This window comes from Pyxicephalus adspersus, chromosome Z, assembly GCF_032062135.1.
Source record: "Pyxicephalus adspersus chromosome Z, UCB_Pads_2.0, whole genome shotgun sequence".
NCBI lineage: Eukaryota > Metazoa > Chordata > Amphibia > Anura > Pyxicephalidae > Pyxicephalus > Pyxicephalus adspersus.
This window is the reverse complement of record NC_092871.1, coordinates 68,565,448-68,583,777: the sequence shown is the minus strand read 5'-3', so window position 1 is coordinate 68,583,777 and position 18,330 is coordinate 68,565,448. Positions and strand designations below refer to the sequence as shown.

Below are 18,330 nucleotides of genomic sequence, written 5' to 3'. Positions count from 1 at the left end.
ATTTCAGATGCATTCTTTCAAGTAATCAACAAAGTAGGAAGCATCCCTTTTCACTGACCACCAATGTAGGCAAGTACCTCTCCTACTTACAATAAACATAAGGTAGCACCTCTACCACAGACTTCACCTGATGTAAGGGGCCCACTTCTTCACTGACCACCAAAGCATGGGATCCTTTCTTACTACTACTACTACTACTAACTCCCTTTGACCACCAACATATGGGAGTCCTTTTCCCAATGAACACAAATATATAGAAGAGAAAACTAAGGGGCTTTCTTACCACCAATTTCCAGGTCATTTTTTTCACTGACCACTAATGCTAGGGGAATTCTTCTCACTCATCTCCAATGTACGGGAGCCCAACCTACAAACCACCAATATAATGAAGCACCTCTCCAGTTCACCACTAATATAGGGAAGTTCTTTTTCGACTGACAACAAATGTGCACCTCTCCTGCTGGCAACTAAGGGAGCTTTGCTCAAGGAGACCACAGATGTAGAAGGGAGCACCTTTTCAACTGGTAACAATGTATGACAGCACCTCTCCCACTAAAAAAATTCAGTTTTTGAAGGTTTCTCTAAAACAAAATAAATATTTCCTTTGTGTAAAAGGCATCTATTGCAATTCCACCCACACTTTTTGGCATTGTGTGCGGACAACATATACACTTCAAGCATATACTTACCTTATGTAACATCCAGTCACCTTCTAAATCAGTACACACATATATCCAGAAACACCTATAAAACTATTTATACAAATACCAGACAAGTGTTCTATTTTATTTTAAATTTCGGGTACAAGTGTATCTGACACCTACTTGTTAAAGAGGTTTAGACCAATACGGTATTGCCTCCTCTGCACCACATCATTGTTGAAAGCAGGGGAGTCCCAGCTGTGCCTAGTTTCCCTCTGATAAGTCTGTTTACAAAGAGTATTAGGTGGCTCCCTAAGGCTGTCTCGGGAAGAGGAGCCTGAACTGCAGTTGATGGTTTCGTTGGAGTTGGTAGTGCTGTTGAGACTTTCATTGTCACCATCAGAATTCTCCCCAAGCTCTTGTTTACCATGATGAATATGTCGCACCCCTCCCATGCCACCTCCCCCAACAGCGACCGAAGTACCAATATTTCCACCTCCAGAGTCTGATGGGGGAGGCAAAGGTTCTGGATGATAATGGCGATGGGGATGTGGAGAGCGTGCAGGTCCTTTGTGAGGTGCTTGTTTAAGTGTCCCATGTGGGCTGCAGTTTTCTTGCTCATAAACAATCTGCCTATTTAAAGAACCTCGATCTGACCTATCACTCAGATCCACAGAACTGTCACTTGGGGGTTCAATAGTAAGCAAAGGAAGATGAGCCCCCCTCATGCGAAAGTCTCGACATTCCATGCAGGGAGTGCTCCTTCTACTACCATTCTCTCGGCTGTCTTCCCGGGAAGAAGAAGTGGCCCAGTATTCCTGTCGTGAACTAGTTCCTTGTGGAGTGTCCTGATCAGAGCTTGGAGGCCGGTCAAGAGAAAGAGGTGATACGGGTACTCCTTCATCCATATAAAGCGTGACATCACTGAAAGAAGTAGCAGTACTATCTCCATGTTGTTCCTTGCTCTCTCCTTTATCCAAACTTCCCTTTTCATCTCGAGAATCAGTACAGTGCATAGATCGGCAGCTTAGGGCATCATCTATTGACTCAGCCAAGGATTTAACCTAGAAGAGATTAAGCAAGAAAGTCTGAACAGAGCTGTGTACTAAATGTACATCTTTTTTTTCTTTATTGTTAGTAACTTTGGCAATTTTTTTGGATTGTGGGAGAAAATAGTTAGAACCCCTGTCAGTTTTTTTAATTGCTGCCAGTTTCTTTATCTCAGTAATTTCACACCACTATTTTTTGCATTCTGCTGTCACATGTTAAAAAAGACAGTAATCCTACGCAATGGAGTGAATAACCATAGAAGAGGTTTTATTTTTCATAAAGCTAGAAATATACAGAGCTAATTTTATACACTGACATAGAAAAAGTCAATATTAGAGTGTGTGCCCAGTCAGAACTTTTTAGGAACTGGTAAGGGATTAAAACTCCTGTTTCTCCTGTTTTTGTTTTTTCCTTGAATTTCATAACTGTTTGAGAGATTTATCCTAACCTATTGTGCAGTGACAACAGTTTTAACAGACAGGTAGTAGGGGAAATTCTGCTATGGGGACAAACTCAGTCTTTTAAATGCAAAAGTGACCGATGGGGAATGAACATATGAATTTGATTGGTTTGTTAACAGATGATCCATACACCAATAAAAAAAAGGTTTGATGTGATCACATACTCTAGGGGTTTTCCTTCAGGGCAGCTCAGTTCTTTTCAGGTATGTACAATGGTACTTTCAATAAAGTGAACCTGCCACTAGAAATGAGCAGGCAACCTGACCTGGTACATAACTAGAAAGCAGCACAAAGGTAATTTAACATGGTGTACATGGTGTACAACATGATGGTTGTGCCATCTTCTCTTCTTTAGGCTGTAAATCCTAAAATGTCCAAGCTTCAGTAACCAACACAGAGCATTATGCATTGCAAAATGACATAGAAGCACAAGCATTGCATGCTGAATTGGAAATATTGGGCATGAAATTGTTCAATGTCTCCTGAGTGCACAGATGTGAACTTTGCCAAAATTAGGACAATTTACCTACTGGGTGTTGGAGCTTTTCCATTTAGCTGTAAGTTTTGCTTTAAGCTTTTCATTTGCTTGATAGATAACAGTTTGGCCAATAAAAAAATGACAGAAAAAAGATGAGCTTTTAGAGAGGAAAATTACTACTCAAATTACTACCCATAAGATCCTGATTCTAAAACATTGCAATATTAAAAAGTTTATTATATACTATAAAACAAAAATAATCTTTAAAACGTGGCCTAAAAGATATGTGTAACAAGCCTTATTGTTGAAGTGTACAAAAACACCAACAATTCACTTCTTTAATTTGTTCCTTTTCGATCTGTTAATCATACCATTGAAAGCACTTTGTTATGTTTAAAAACTACATGTTAATCTGCATGAAATCCTGGGGACGGATAACTATCCAAACTGTCTGCATCTACAGCAATCTGATCTGTCAGCTCTGTTTCCAATCATCCAAGAACTTTGGACCAACTCCTGCATAGGTTGCTAAGGCCAGGAGAAGGTGTAACTAACTATATGTACACCAACCTCCTTATACGTGCTTTACCTGTGCTCCATAGCAGTTTTTTTCTCAGCAGCTAGTGAGAATACCTGACACTTCTGGGAATAAGGTAAACCTGAGCTTGAGTGGTGTCACATGATCTATCAGGTATCCAGGTTGCCAACACAGCTGATTTTATTGTCGGCTGTGCAGAAGCTGGCAATAAAATCAGCTGTGTTGGAAACCTGTATAATTTTATTCAGAATTTATTACAAGTCCAGTGCAGTGAGAACAGCAGAATTCCCACCAGAATTCTTAACCGGACTTTATCTTCTTGTCACATGGATATCTGTGCTGAGCAACTTTTATATTAGAGTCTGCTGCTAAGGTTGCACTAAGAATTCTCTGAACAAAGAAGACTTTGGACTACTGTTAGCCAGTAGTCATTTCATAGGATGAGAATATCAGCAACCAGAGGGATGTAGCTACCGTAATTGCACGTTTTTCTTTCTTTGTCTAGTCATTTTTTTTTTTTTTAATTAAGTCATTTTGTTTGTAGATGGGTTTTCAAGAGCTACATTAAATTAAAAATTTGATTGGAACGTATCTTTATAGTGGACATTTAACATGAAGAAGAATATGCCCCCTATCCTAAACTCTCCACCCCATTACACATGAACAACATATCACTGTTCTTTAAAAAACTGATGCTGGTATTGTGACATAACACCAGCTGACTGGAACAACCTGATTTTAGGCAAAGCCACTAATTGGTTGGGTCTTTATGAATTACAGTAGCCTAGGCCCTCTTTCTAAGATAACAAACCCTTGGACCAGTACTAGAGGGATTCCAAAGCAGCAGACTCTTCTAGCATGATGTTTGTTTTTTCTTTTTAACATATTTAAGTATACTGGGGTGGCAGAGTAAGGATAGAAGGGTAGTACTTCTAACAACTGATCTATAATTGTAGTCTCAGTTATCTACTCTTTCCTTTGAATTCAGGTAGGTAGGTGGGTGGGTGGGTGTGTGTGTTTGTGTGTCCCTTCACACACATCACTATATAGAATGCATCAGAACAAAAGTGGGACTATGTAGAGAGAGCAATATAGTAATTTCTTCAAGAGCAAAAACAAAAAATGAGGGTGACTTGGCAGGGGAGTCACAAAAATGTAGCAGAAGGAAGACAGATGCACATCGATATAGTGCTCCATGACACAGCTAGGAGAAAGGACACACTAGGATTGTAAATTCAAAGGGAACCTTCCTATTGTGTTACTTCCCCCACCTCCTAGATTTTAAGCTTTTTGGGGCAGGGTCCCCTCCTCCTCCTGTGTCACTGTATCTGTCATTTGCAACCCCTATTTAATGTACAGTGCTGCATAAATTGTTGGCGCTATATAAATCCTGTTTGTTAATAATAATGATAATAATAACCCATAACTCTATTTATTAGAGGCAGCTAATATGCAGGCTGAATAATAATCTCTTTGGAACTATTGCACAAAATATGTGTGCGTGAGTGTGTATAAGTGAGTGTGTGTTTTAAGAAGATTAAAGAACCAGAGGTAGGGCTTCTCCCTTTCCGTTAATGATACCCATAAAAGGTTGGTCCATTAAAAAGCAATATATTAGTTTTGAAATGCCACTAATGAGGGAGGGGTAATACATTTTTCGTTGGCTTCGTATATCTCTAAGAGAAACTGGTAGCAAGATTCCTACACTCGAGTTAAGTTCACCCAAATGTCATGGAAACTTTAAGGGGCACTCATATAACTTACATGACATAAAAAAACAAATACAGCATGGATAACAAATGAAGGTGTTGAAGCCGAGCTGGGAAATATGGATAAGTATCTTTACTAGCATAACGTACATTTAGTATAGGCCCATATTAATTCAAGTATGCCACCTGCCCCCTTAGCCGTCTGCTTAATTGCACCATCCATGCATCTACATCAAGCTGCCATTCCATCCCATTTGGGCTTTTTTCTCCCACCAGAGCAGATGTTTATAACTGATGCTGATCCTCCACGAAATTCAATGTCATTAAACCCATACCCTACGGTAGCCTAGTACCTTTTTGGTGAAACATATGAGCCTTTGTGAAAACTCCCCAGAAGAAGCAGAATATTCTATCTGCCAAGCGTGTCAAGAGTTTTTCTGACCAAGAAAACACAAGACTCTGTATCCTTTTATGGACTTTTTACCTTGACGGAAACTGACTTTTCCTGTGTACTTAAAAATTACAGATGTCTGTCTCTAGCATTGCTATGTTAGTGTATCAAACATTAAGAACTTTCTTTTTTACTTGCGGCTGTAAACCCTTTTTATATATATATATATATATATATATATATATATATATATATATATATATATATATATATTTTTTTTTTTTTATATGGCCAATAGACAGAAACTGTTTTTATTAGTGACTTTACTGACTGAGTCCCTGGGACACATAAGATGACAATGGGTGATTCAGCCACTAGCATCTTGAACTTCCCATCTAGTTTGAGCATATTTACCCTGAAAGTAGAACTTTTTTGGTGGATATGTATTAAAAGGTAAAACCAAAAAATAATGTCCTCTTTCTCCATGGATTTATCCCTTTTTTCACACTATTAGAGTTACTATACCTCCTTCCCCATATAACACTCACCCTTGTATCTCACCTGTTTGGAGAAGGAATCCTCTAGTTCTGTGATTTCATTAGAAAACTCCCCTGAGGTGTTGATGGAATCACCGTCAATACCGCTGCAGGAGCCCCCATACTGAAGACCTCGCTCCCCCTGCCCACGACATGCAGCTACCCCTTCATCCAATGACACCGGTTTGCCCTGGAAATATGGGGTGTTGTGGGTCTTGTCATACTCCTCAAAGGAGTACTGCATGCGCATGTTGGATAGGATGATCCGACGGGACATGCGGCTCTCAGAAGCAGAGCTACGAAGGCGTTCAAAGTTCTTATTCATGCGATATTGTCTGAACGCAGTCTGGATGGTGCGAGCCGCTCGCCGACTGAGGAAATAGCCCCCATACTTCCTCTCCAGCATCTCCACCTACATCGGGAGACAGGTAGAGTGTGTGTATAAGACAAGGGTTCAGGAGGCATCAAAGATGACAGAAGGACAGTCTGAAACATGAGGTTAGAGGGAGCAGTAAGGGACAGTAAAGAAGCATGGACAGAAAAAGCAAGAGAAGTCTTCAAACTTGTCCTTGGAGCTCACTAACAGTCCACAAACTCTGCTGGGAGTCTCAAAAATGTTTTTTTACAGCTCAGCACATACAAAAAATTTGACTACTTGGTCAGAGTAACAGGTTTGAAGACCATGTCTCTAGAAGGATAGGCGAGGGGACAAAAGTTACAGATAAGGACTAAGCCTTGATGTAAGTCAGGATAAGAATAGAGGACACATAAAAAAAAAATGTATATTATTAGGTACCTTTTTGTCCTGGAGGTCTGTAGACAGTTCATAGCTGTCAGACAAGGCTTTGGATCTTTTGTTTTCTTCTTCTTCCTGCTTACGCAAGGCCACGCTGGCTGGCTGCAGTCTGGCCCTTTGACTCCACTGGAGGCCAGGGTGGGATGGGTGACGGGTGGGTGATGGCAGGTCGTAATGATCACTTTTCCCCTCTCCACGGTATGGAGGCTGCTGGGCTGGACTGTCAATAATCGTTCCAGATTCACTTCCAAGGGAGTCACCACCCTCAACACTAAAGAGAACAAATAAGGATGATAAAAAGGTGCAAACAGATTGATGACACATACATAAAAGTGAACAGGCAGAAAGAAGCAGCTCCGATTAGAAGTCAAATGCTGGAATAGAGGATAATTAATGAACAGTCATAACTAGTGGTCAAAAAGCTGAGTGTTTGATTCAGCAGCAATTCGATCGAATAGCCCGATGTTTTTCAGGTGATCGAAGAACGCCGAATTCGAACACCATTAAAGTCTATGGTGGGGGGGGTTGGGGGGGGGGGGTTGGCTTTTTTTCGGGACTGTGTAAAACTGCAAAAGCAATCAGGGGAGCGGACAGCTCAGCTCACCTAATTGCTCTTGCAACCCTAGCTCTTGGATAGAGATTCTCTATCCAAGAACACATACGAAACAGCGGTTCATCAGCACTCACAGCTGAATGAAAGCACTCAGGTGCCTCCTATCAGCTGTGACCGCAAGTTCCCACGCTCCCCGGGCTGTACTTATCAAAGATAAATACAGCCTGGTGACCGTTGGAAATGAACCCAATGGAGAGTTCATCTGGAGTTCCCTTTTTTTTTTTTTTTTTTGTAAACATTTTTAAACACGAATTCAAAAAGTCAAATTCCGTGTTTTTTGGATTGGGTCTGCCCGAATTCAAACCGCCATTTTCGGGTCGAATATAGGGACAACCCGAATTCAAACACCAACACCAGTTATAACCATTGAAAGCAGCAGAAAGAGATATAGAAACCAAAAAATCAGTCAATAATAGAGAAATAAAAAGGTCAAACATCAGCAGTTTACAGACTATGACAGATACAGCATAACATACCTTTGGCTACAATGAATAGAGATAAAGGCAGAAATACAGTATATAGCCAAAAGTTTCTGGGCAACTGATCATTAGCCATGTTGATACTGGTGTATGTGGATATCGTTTAAAAAGTTTAGGTTCATGTGTTTCTGTTTGGAGCTAAAATTAAAGTTATAAGGTCCAGCGGAATTTTAGACAATTGTGGACTTGTGGCACTTTGTGTCAACAGTATAGAAAATGTGCTTTTGTGTTTCAGTATGGGTGTGCCACTGTACATAAAGCCAGCTTCATAAAGACAAAGAAAGCACTGACCTGAAAGCCTATTGGAACACAGGTCTTTTCATTCAATATCAAAAGCTGACCTTACAAATGTTAATATAGCGTTCCATATTAATGCCCATGAGATGCATAACATACTGGTATAGGAGTAATGATCAGGTAAACACAAACTTTCGCCACATAGTGTGGTTCAACTAGAGAGGCAATAGAGAGCAGCAATGCAACATTTCAGCAATTAGCACTAAAACCAAGATAGTACCAGAAATGCACATAAGCATCTAGCAGGAAAAGTGCAACACATAATCAGGCTGAGATACAGACTAAAATGAATGCAGTGAGCTACAAACATTATTCAGAAGCCATCAGAAAAAAATCTGAGGCACTAAAACTACCCATCCACAAGAGGTGGTGACTTAACTGGAAAGATGGGGATATATTGCATGTCGATGGGTGTCAGCACACCAGACATCCCTGGCCAATTAGCCCTAAAATTACTTCCATGTCTTAGGGAACCCCCTGCTATCGTTTCTATATCCACTCACAGTGGATTAGTATATAGAAAGAATGCTGGTCAGTGAGAAAAATGTGACCCTTACAGATAGCCAAAAAGATGTCAGTTAAACTAACCCAAGAGGCACAACTTCCTCAAGAGGTCCATCACTCAAGGAACATCTGGTAACCTTTGAAGGACCCCTTGGTTGGGAAACACTGCTTTAGACTCTACAGGTAAAAACATACACCCTTCCAACTGCCTAACCACAGGGTCAGTTTAAAGCAGAATCATACAATGTGAATGTGCAAGAACTTGGCTCAGGTCACTACATTTTATGGTGACACTTGGAATTCTTTTGTTAGTGGTAACTTGAAAATGACAAAATCACTACAGTCAGCTTACATTCTCCCTTAGCATACCTACTTTACTGGCCAAACCAGCCAGGTATCACCCTGTCATTGATCCATTATTACCAATCATATATCTGCAGTGTTTTAACCAGTGCGGGTGTAATATCCACTAGGAAAAGTGGCAACTGCATTTCAGTAATTCTGCAACGGGCTATATCTCAGTGAGATACGGCCCTCAAATAGATCATGTTATCAGATGAACCCTGTTGTTCTTTACCAGCAATATACTACACATAATTTTAAAATCTAAAATCAAAAATATTGTCTCTACTTTACTTGGGGGCAGGATCACAGCAAACAATTCTCAACAGCAGACAACACCCCTAATTTAACAGATCTACACTAAAGGAAAGCCTAATCTCTATAATCTTCATTGCAGATGCCCATATTCTATAGATGTATAGCAAGGAAAAATCTTATCCCATATATTTTCAAAAGGTCCCCAAAAATCTCTGACACCACAGATCTACAGAAAACAAACCTTATCCACTGTTTCAAACCATACATACTCCGGATCCACTGTGTCTAAGGTATAGAGAACCCTGGCAATAGTGATCTAACGTAAAGAAGCAGCTAATCCTATATATTTAAGGATGAACCCTATCACAACAAATCATAACCCTTATATCTAAATACACTTGATCCCAGTGGATTTACAAAACTGATTTTCTAGATCCCATTGTTCTGCTGATTCTATAGATATACAGCACAGATACTCCTGATCCTACAGATTTACAGTACAGGTATACAGTATAGGTATCGCTGAACCTAAAGATCTATAATTCACCAATACACTGATACATATCCACAGTACACATATACAGTTTAGCTACTACTGAATTATAGCTTCTATCTATGGTACAGATCCCTATATAACCTGATAACTGAAATATATCTTACATCTTGTGTGCCCACAACAGACATGTATCCTGTAGCAACCTGAAACCACTACACAGCTAAACATACAGACCTGCACAGCTGCTCCCCATTTACACACAGATTACATACCTGAAACCACAAATTTACAGAACAAACCCATGAAACTACCGCACTCCCTGAGCCTGATCATCTACAAACATCAACATGCCAGCGCTCAGAGATCTATGCTACAAACACTTTAAACCACAGATTTTTGCATATGACACTCTACAGCTAATTGCCCCAGCATTAACATAAGAATATTAGCATTCCAAGGTCTATGCATGAAGGGAAATATAAACCTGACCCCTTTGAGAGTCAACCTATCAGTCCAATCACCTTAAACCACCAAACCCTTAAAATTCACATCTACAATAGGATAGCACACACCTGTTTCAAACCAATTGTGAAACCTTTCAGGATCCCCCCTAAACTATGAATCCACTTAATGTATATCAAATCAGGTAAGGTATTGAACTGCACAGATCATGGTACATGTAAAGCTTATAACAATTGAACCTATTGTGTAGACAGGTCTTACATAGAAAAGGCTTGGAAACTTGAACAAATTTTGAAATAAATTTGTAATGTGTACAGTGAGTATTATACAATCAGAAAGCAACAAGTTTGACATTAAAAACATAGTTACATAGTTAGCCAGGTTGCAAAAAGCCATAAGTCCATCAAGCTTAACAACTAGAGAAGTAAACATATTACAAACCAGAATAACTAATAATAAGTAATATTAAAACTATATATACTTATATACACCCACAAATTAGAACAAAGCCTAGTCATAGTGTATACAGTGGAAAAATAAAAATGATTGCATAGCTATGAAGAGCAATAAACACTTCTGTAAGAACATGGAATCATAAATTCATGCTGATGCAATAATGATTTTGCTCTTCATATCTCCATAGGGTACAGAGCCAGTAAACAAGTATGTATACCAATGAGGGATATACATGAGAGACCCAGCTTCTCCTGAAAGTGCTGTGTACATAATGCTCCACTCACATGTACAGTGCAGCCCGAGCAGGGAGACGCAGCTGCTTCTCCCCTCTTTTCTTCCTCATTTTCAGGTATCATCCATTCCCTTCACAGGGCAAAGTAGCAGGGTAAAGGACAGATGAAAACACTCTGAGCAGGCTTAGGTGGGAGGTCTGCACTTGCTCTTTGTGACAGAAATCCGAAATCCAAAATCCCATCACTATGGAGCTGCAGGCAACACCTAGCTCTGCTCCTCCTACCTATATCTCAGTACAGTCAGCTCTGCCTCCTGTAATTAAGCTTTATTCTTGCCTGAGCCTTTTACAGCAAGTGTAACCCTGACATATCCTGGTTATAGCTGTGATCAGTTAGTGTGAATATTTCCTACAGTGTTTGCAAAATTACTCATCACACAAAATGCAACTGATGAGATGGACTAAACTTTACAACAGTTATTAATAGGCTAGTCCTTTCTAAATACTGTTTTCTTTTCTAAATACATTACCTGTCATAAATAAAAAGCAGAGCTAAATCAAACATTTATAATTAAGGATCTAAAAATTTTCTGTATTTACACAATAATCAATGAATGCGAGAACTAGATACTGAAAACAAATGTTTAAAAGCAATTAGCAAATTCTAATCTGATTTCAAAACAATGTTTGTGGTAATTATCAAATTTCTGATGGAATGGCCATAACTACATAGCCTACTGGGTCAATGTAATGGCATAGGGGTAATAGACATATGTGCTGGATACAAAGGAGATAGTGTACTAAAGAAAAAATTAATTTGTATAATTGGCTATTTCCATCAAAATTTACTTCACTTGGTGCTTAAGGTATTAAGTATAACTATTTTGCCAACCCCCAAAAAATGTATGTGTTGTGACTGCCTCATCAAAACTATTATGCTTACACCTATTTATTATAATTATTGTACTATTTAGTCTTGTATAGCAAGCCACACCTACCCCTGAGAAAGCCCATTTAAGGGCGAAATGCTTTGGGCTAAAAGGCAGCAAATATGGTCTCTTAAGCTTCACTTTGTTTATCATTGTAACTAATTTCATTACCTAATAATTTTTAAAGTCTAGCTATGAAGTTAATAGCCCTGGGTTATTCAGTAAATGATGTTACATTTGCTATAAAAAACCTTCCATTTCCTTTACTGATGCATACTTTGTGGCTATTTCTATCTAAATACAATATAGGAGTATAGTTATCACAGTGCTTTGCTTTTTAAAAAGGGTACATTGGCTCCTCAAGTAAAATGCTGCTTTGGTGGATAATGTACCACTAAATAACCATTTTATGCAGCACTACCATGTTACAATGTGTGTTACAGTACATAAAGTCATTCACATTAGCCCCAGGGTAGTTAACAATCTTTTGTCCCTATCATACAAACACACACAGAGCGAGTTTGGTAAGGTAATTGTATGAGAACAATTTGAGTAACCAAAGATAATGTATGCAATTACAGGAGGTACAAAAATAATGCCAGAGGATTTAAACCCACAACCCATAGATCAATAAGCTCTATCCACCATTTTGCTGTATTGCCTATTTCTGAAAATTAAAGTTCTCCTTCCCTTGAAATGCATAGGCCTGCACATATAATGTTATTAATAAACAGTATTTATGTAGTACCAACATATTGCACACTGCTGTATACATCTAGGTGTTCTTTAGGGTGTCATGGCTGCCAGGGGCACATTATCAAACCATGCAAACTTCATCAAATACTAGCTTATCCCCTTATATCAGATCACCTACAAGGTAACATTGGCTAAATATAGAGCCCAGCGACCAATTCTAGGCTGCAGTGAATTGGAGTATAGTGAAATAATCAAAGCTGTGCATCTTCCTTTCACATAACCAGTTGGTGGCAGTTCATGTCTGATAAAGATATTTTATATCAGTGCAAACAGGGTGGCCTTTCTGTGCCTATTGCAGTTGTATTCGTGTGAAGCGAAAGGGATCCAAAGCTACTACCTTCCACTGGGCCCAACTTTTCCCCAAACTGTTTCTGTCTCAAGTACCAGATGTGATGACATTTTTAGTGTCAACGCCTAAATATTACATATGCAAAAGATTAGCAGGGGGTTAGGCACTGACTTGAACAAAGCATGCAACTACTGAAGTCTAAATTTATGGTAAACTTGTTCAAGGTTATTGGCTCCATACAGTGAAAACAATAGATGAAAAAGACCGCCAGGAGTTAGGAGGTCAACAAAGGGAGCTTTCATATTCCTCCATCGGAACAAGGTAGTATGGGCTTTAGGCCTCAGATAAAGGTTTCTATTTTTAGGATTAGAATGATGCTACCGAAAGACAAAATATCTGCTGGAGGCATTGTTAAATGGTGTTTTCTCTTACAAAATGGCCATACAAAGGTATGTATAATTTCACAGTAAGTGTCAGAGCAGGTAATACAGCTATAGCCAGACAGGGTGGGCCGAGTCCTTATCTGCAATGTTTTACTGTCCTTTTATGCTGCGTGCGACATTCCTTACTAATCTGCACAAGAAGTGCACAAACCTGTTTCCTTCTTATAGAAGAACAAAAGTCAAGAGAGTGAGAGAATAGTGCAGGAGGTAAACATAAAAACAACCCAGTCATACACTGCCTGTCACCGGTGACAATATTAAATGAATGCCACATATTGCTGGGGCAGTTTTTAATTATGTGTACAGTGACAGTGCCTAGTATCCTAAAATGGAATCATTGTAAAAAAAAAAAAAAAACATCAGGTCCACTTCCTATCACAAAACAGCAATGAAACAACCTGCAAATATTGCATTAAAAAAAATAATAGATACTAGAAGCACTTCTGTCACCAACTGCAGGATTACTAAGGGGCCTGCCGTAATATGCAGTAAACACACACATATTAGAAAGGCACACTAATGTAAGAGAAACAGTAAAATTGGGTGCTATTCAGAACTCATTTGGGCCAAGATTGGTTGAACTTAAAGGACATGTGTCCATTTTTTTCAACCTAAGTATGTAACTACAACAGTTTTTACCTTTTTTTGAGACTACACAACTACATAACAATTCTCTCCCCAACATGACTACAATGAATCAATTTGGTTGCTCCTTCATTTAAGTAAATAGCGACAGGTGACAAGCATGCATTTGTATGAACAACAACAATGGACAGAACTACCATAGAAAGGCCATACTGTGCCTGGACAATAAACCATCTTTAAAAATCTGAATATTAGCCAATCATCCAGTGGACAAGCATACAAGGGAACAGTTTTAATTCTTCGGCTAAAGCACTGCACAAAGGGCATGGGGGTCCCACTCACCCTGTTGGATTTTCTATATAATAATATAATCTATATTTTATTATTATTATTTTATTGTAGTAAAAAGCAAAAGCAGAAGTGGGAATTTAGAAGTGAGCAGGAGTTCAAAAACCAATCAATGCAGTTCTGATAAGTGCTTCATACAACTGAGTATCAGACTGCTTGTATGTATACAGTGTGGAAGAAAACTATTTTTTCTAACCTCTGAAGTAAAATTTTCACCAGAGATTCCCCTAACGAACCACAAAAACTATCCTATGCTTCATTCTTCCTCCTGATGTGATCAAAGATGGGCTGATATCACCCATTTACCATTCCTATGGAGATATCCAACCCACCAAAGTGGACCTAACGTAAATTTAACTTAACATAAAAGGGTAGAAACCCCATTTATAAAGTACAAATGTTATTCTAATTTTTTTTTTTTTTTACAAAACCCTTTACGTGTATTTACGTCACACATCCCAGGAGGCACCAGGCTGCTCCTTCTGGGCATACCCCTGCAGAAGGGGCATTTTGCTACATTGAGGGGACAGAAATGCCAATCTCACGCATGTGAGACTTTTTTTCCCCTTTACAGCAGGCTATGTCACCCGATCTCGGGCCTGTGCAGTGCACGATCAGGTGAGATAGCCAGAAGGAAGAAGACTGAGATGGCGGCATGGACGAAGGAGAATTCCAAGATGGCACAGGACCTGATTGAGAACACCTCCAGCGGGCTCGAGGGATCTGTTGAATTAAAGGTAAATTTTTTCAGTTTAGTTCTGCTTTAAGCAGGGACAGCCACTGCAGTTCTCAAAAGATATTAAAAACTAGGGGCAACTTACTCGAACATAATGCACTTATCGTTAAAATATCACAATTGGCTTATTATTAAAGTATATTCTAGTGTGGACCTCCAATTATCTACATATGTATATTTTTTCCAGTATGCCCACCACTACATATGAGGGTTTTAAGTTCTTGGAATAATATTTGCAAAAATATCATGCCAATTAATTTAATTTGAAACAACTTTAATGTTTTGATCAGTCTTCAGTCCTCTCCCTGTCTGTGTATAATCTCTTTCTTTGCACTTCCTTGATGCCCCAAAGACAACCTGGTCAGAACTATCCCCATGTAATGGCATTTAGGACTGGCAATTTACTACTTGGGAGCCATATGCTACCTAAATACCCCCTCTGCAACATCAAAAAGATGTATGCTGCCTCTCTTTAAATGCTTAACTGACGAATATATGCAGCAAAGACAGCTTTTGCTGTTACTATCTCTGGGCGGTAATCTCCCTTTGAAAACCCTGGTGCATCTTACACTGTGCAAGCCCGTACTTACCCCTGAAGAAGCCAAGCTCTCTGGCAAAACACTTTAGAATAAATCTATATATAAAGACTGTATTCCCTATATTTAGATGTTTACCTATGGACTTTTTCACAATAATTTGGGCATAGCATTAAGTCCTGAAAAACCTGATAATAGCATACACTGTCTAGTGCCACCTTGTAGTCAATGTACTATTGCATTATTGCATCATTGTATCTGCTTACTATTGTACATTTTGTTTGCCATTAATACATAGTAAAATTACATTGTGTCACTATACCTAATGCCCAAAAACCCCTATAGTCTTCTTTATTCAATACCCAGATATGTTGCAGTACTACCTTGTGAAGACCAGAGGTACTCTTTGGGTTATGAAACACATTGTTTCCTCCACATAATAATACAATAGGTGCTTCTTGACATGGCTGTGACTAAGAGCTCTGCTATTTAAAATACATAGCTTTTATGTAACTTCTGTGGTTTAATGAAGTGACATTGTAATTGACAAAGATTTTACCTTGGCAATAAATTAGTTGGGCTGGGTTATATAAAATAAAGTTGAAAGTACTGCCAATAATAAAGCAAAGCCACAGCTAAAAACTGTGTCCTGCAAGCTATAAATGTAAATAATACTCTGTGATGGTGTTCCAAGGGCCATCTGATTCTTTACAATCACTGTAAACGCCTCCATCATGGTTTTTTGGAATCAGTGAGAGAAGATGTCAATCATGATCAGCAATGCAGGAGCGTGTGTGACTGCAATGCAAATATGTAAATCTGGCCTATGGAGAAATTCAATTTCAAACAATAAAGTTTTTTATGGTCTGATAAGGGACACATTCCTAGCTACAACATGTAAACAGTACAGTGTGTCTAAAGCTGGAAGGAAGGAGATGGAAAAATACACTTCTTCGCAGATCTTCACTGGAAAAACCATGTGTTTTCAAGTATTTTGAGTTTAAATAGTAACATTTCTCTAAAATTAATTTATTTACTTGATTTTAATTTTTTAATTCCTACTTTTTTATGGTGGTAATAGTGAATAATTGCCAAACCATACCAGTGAGAGAAGGGAAAAATATGGGATTTCTTCAAGAAATGTTCATTTCAAAAACACTTTCTACTAAAAATCATATTTTTATTTTCAGATTTTGTTTAAAACCATCAATAACAATTTAAACAGTACATTATATATAGTCATATCATGGTACATAAAGAAACACTCAAAATCACTTATTTCATTGGGTGCCCACTACTCATAATGGCCTTTCAAGACAAAAGATCACTCTCATTTGCTGCAATATAACAAGCCAAAGTAATGATCCCACCATGGCAGGACTGAGACCTGATGAAAGGCAGTTTAAGTACTGGGATTCATAAACAATGCATTTGTGGGATTTAGTTGGAATTATATAATTCCTAATACCTAAAAGTATTTGTTTTGCAAAGCTCTTATGAATCAGGACAGCATACAGAGTGAGAAGACAACAATATTTTATTGACAATTATCCTTAAAGTTGCATCCCCAAAGTTTTATACTCACCTTTCTATACTGCTGCGAGATCCACACTGCGTGGCCCAGAGATTTTGCTGCAGGTTTTACCAACTGGGGCCCTCTAAGAGGCCATCTATAATAAAACATACAAAAGATTTCCTATACATGGAAAGCATGTCAAAGCAAGCTTGTAGCAGCAGTTGTGATGCTTCCATGGGCTGTTGATCTTGCAGGAGAGTCAATAGCTGAATGACAGATTGCAGAGCTTCTGGGAAAATGAGTGGATGTTTAACTTATGGTATGACTATATGAATATACAGTTTTGTTTTTTTAAATGAACATGTTACTTTCCTCGCTTAAGCTTAACACATTCAAATTAATATTAAAAAAGTAAAAAGAATTCAACTTCACTGTGAGTCTGTAGGAGCATGACCATGTCTATTCTGCTCTTAATAGTGTGGTAAATAAAACTGCTAATATGAATTCAGTACCATACCTTTGACTGTTAACGGCTTGGGATTCCCACAGATTTTTTTTTTTTTTTTTTTAGCAGAAATTTGTTGTTCTGAAAATACTTTGGCCTTGTGTAGTGTGGTCCTTTTTTTGCAAATAATAATTGGTAGGGCTGTTATTTAAATAATAATTACATTCACTATATGGATTCTTCCAGAGGTAGCATAGAGGGGTGAGATTTTCATCACAATTAAATACAAACTGATTTAGCACCCCATGGGTCTGTTCTATACATATTTTACTAAACCTGATAACCTGAGAGCTCTTAATCTATTAATTATAAAATCAACTCCTGCTGCTTCAAACTTCACTTGTAATAGGGTGCAGGGTATGCTGGCAGAGCCATAACTATTCATAGCAGGAGGATTCCTGTAGTTCATAGGTTAGACCCATTATACATTTCATGAAAAGCAATGAATGCAAAGCATAATGCTGATAGAAAGGCAGCCACAGTAACAAAATACTAAACAGACATCATACACCTGCCAGCCACTGGAGAGTATGCAACCACCCCCTAAAAATAAAGAGTATTTAAACCAATGAATACAAATATATAATTTTGCAGCTTGATAAAACCTAGGTGTGGTGCCTGCATTAGTTGTATCATTTTTTAAGCAGAACTAAATCTAATTAATAAAGAATTACAATTAGGCAGGTTCTGCATTGCAGAAAAGATAGGCTACCGTGTTTCCCCGATTTTAAGACATCCCCATTAAATAAGCCACCCCCGATTTTTGAAAAAATAATTTAAATAAGACACTCACCCATGAATAAGACATCCCTCGATATTTGATCCTGTATGTGTCTCCTTGATGCTGGCTGCAGCACGTGTCTGCTCCTGGTTGCAGTGCAGAGTGAAACTGAAAGTAACAAGCCGGCATTCTGCACCAGGAAGCAAGCTGCTGATTCCTGCCCTAAC

At 38.6% G+C, this 18,330-nt stretch overlaps 1 protein-coding gene across 8 annotated transcripts in view; it reads right to left on the bottom strand.

Moving 5' to 3' along the window:
- Positions 1-18,330, bottom strand: part of LOC140343599 (IQ motif and SEC7 domain-containing protein 2-like) — a 255,722-nt gene that overhangs the window by 79,527 nt on the left and 157,865 nt on the right. For 7 of the 8 annotated variants that reach the window (XM_072430325.1, XM_072430318.1, XM_072430323.1 and 4 more), the window contains 3 exons: positions 6,601-6,871; positions 5,830-6,216; positions 825-1,705 (listed from right to left, as the gene is read on the bottom strand). In XM_072430325.1, coding sequence (XP_072286426.1) covers positions 825-1,705; positions 5,830-6,216; positions 6,601-6,871 — 1,539 coding nt within the window. Of the gene's footprint in view, positions 1-824; positions 1,706-5,829; positions 6,217-6,600; positions 6,872-10,791; positions 13,107-18,330 lie in introns of those variants that run through there. The other variant, XM_072430322.1, reaches the window with a different exon arrangement.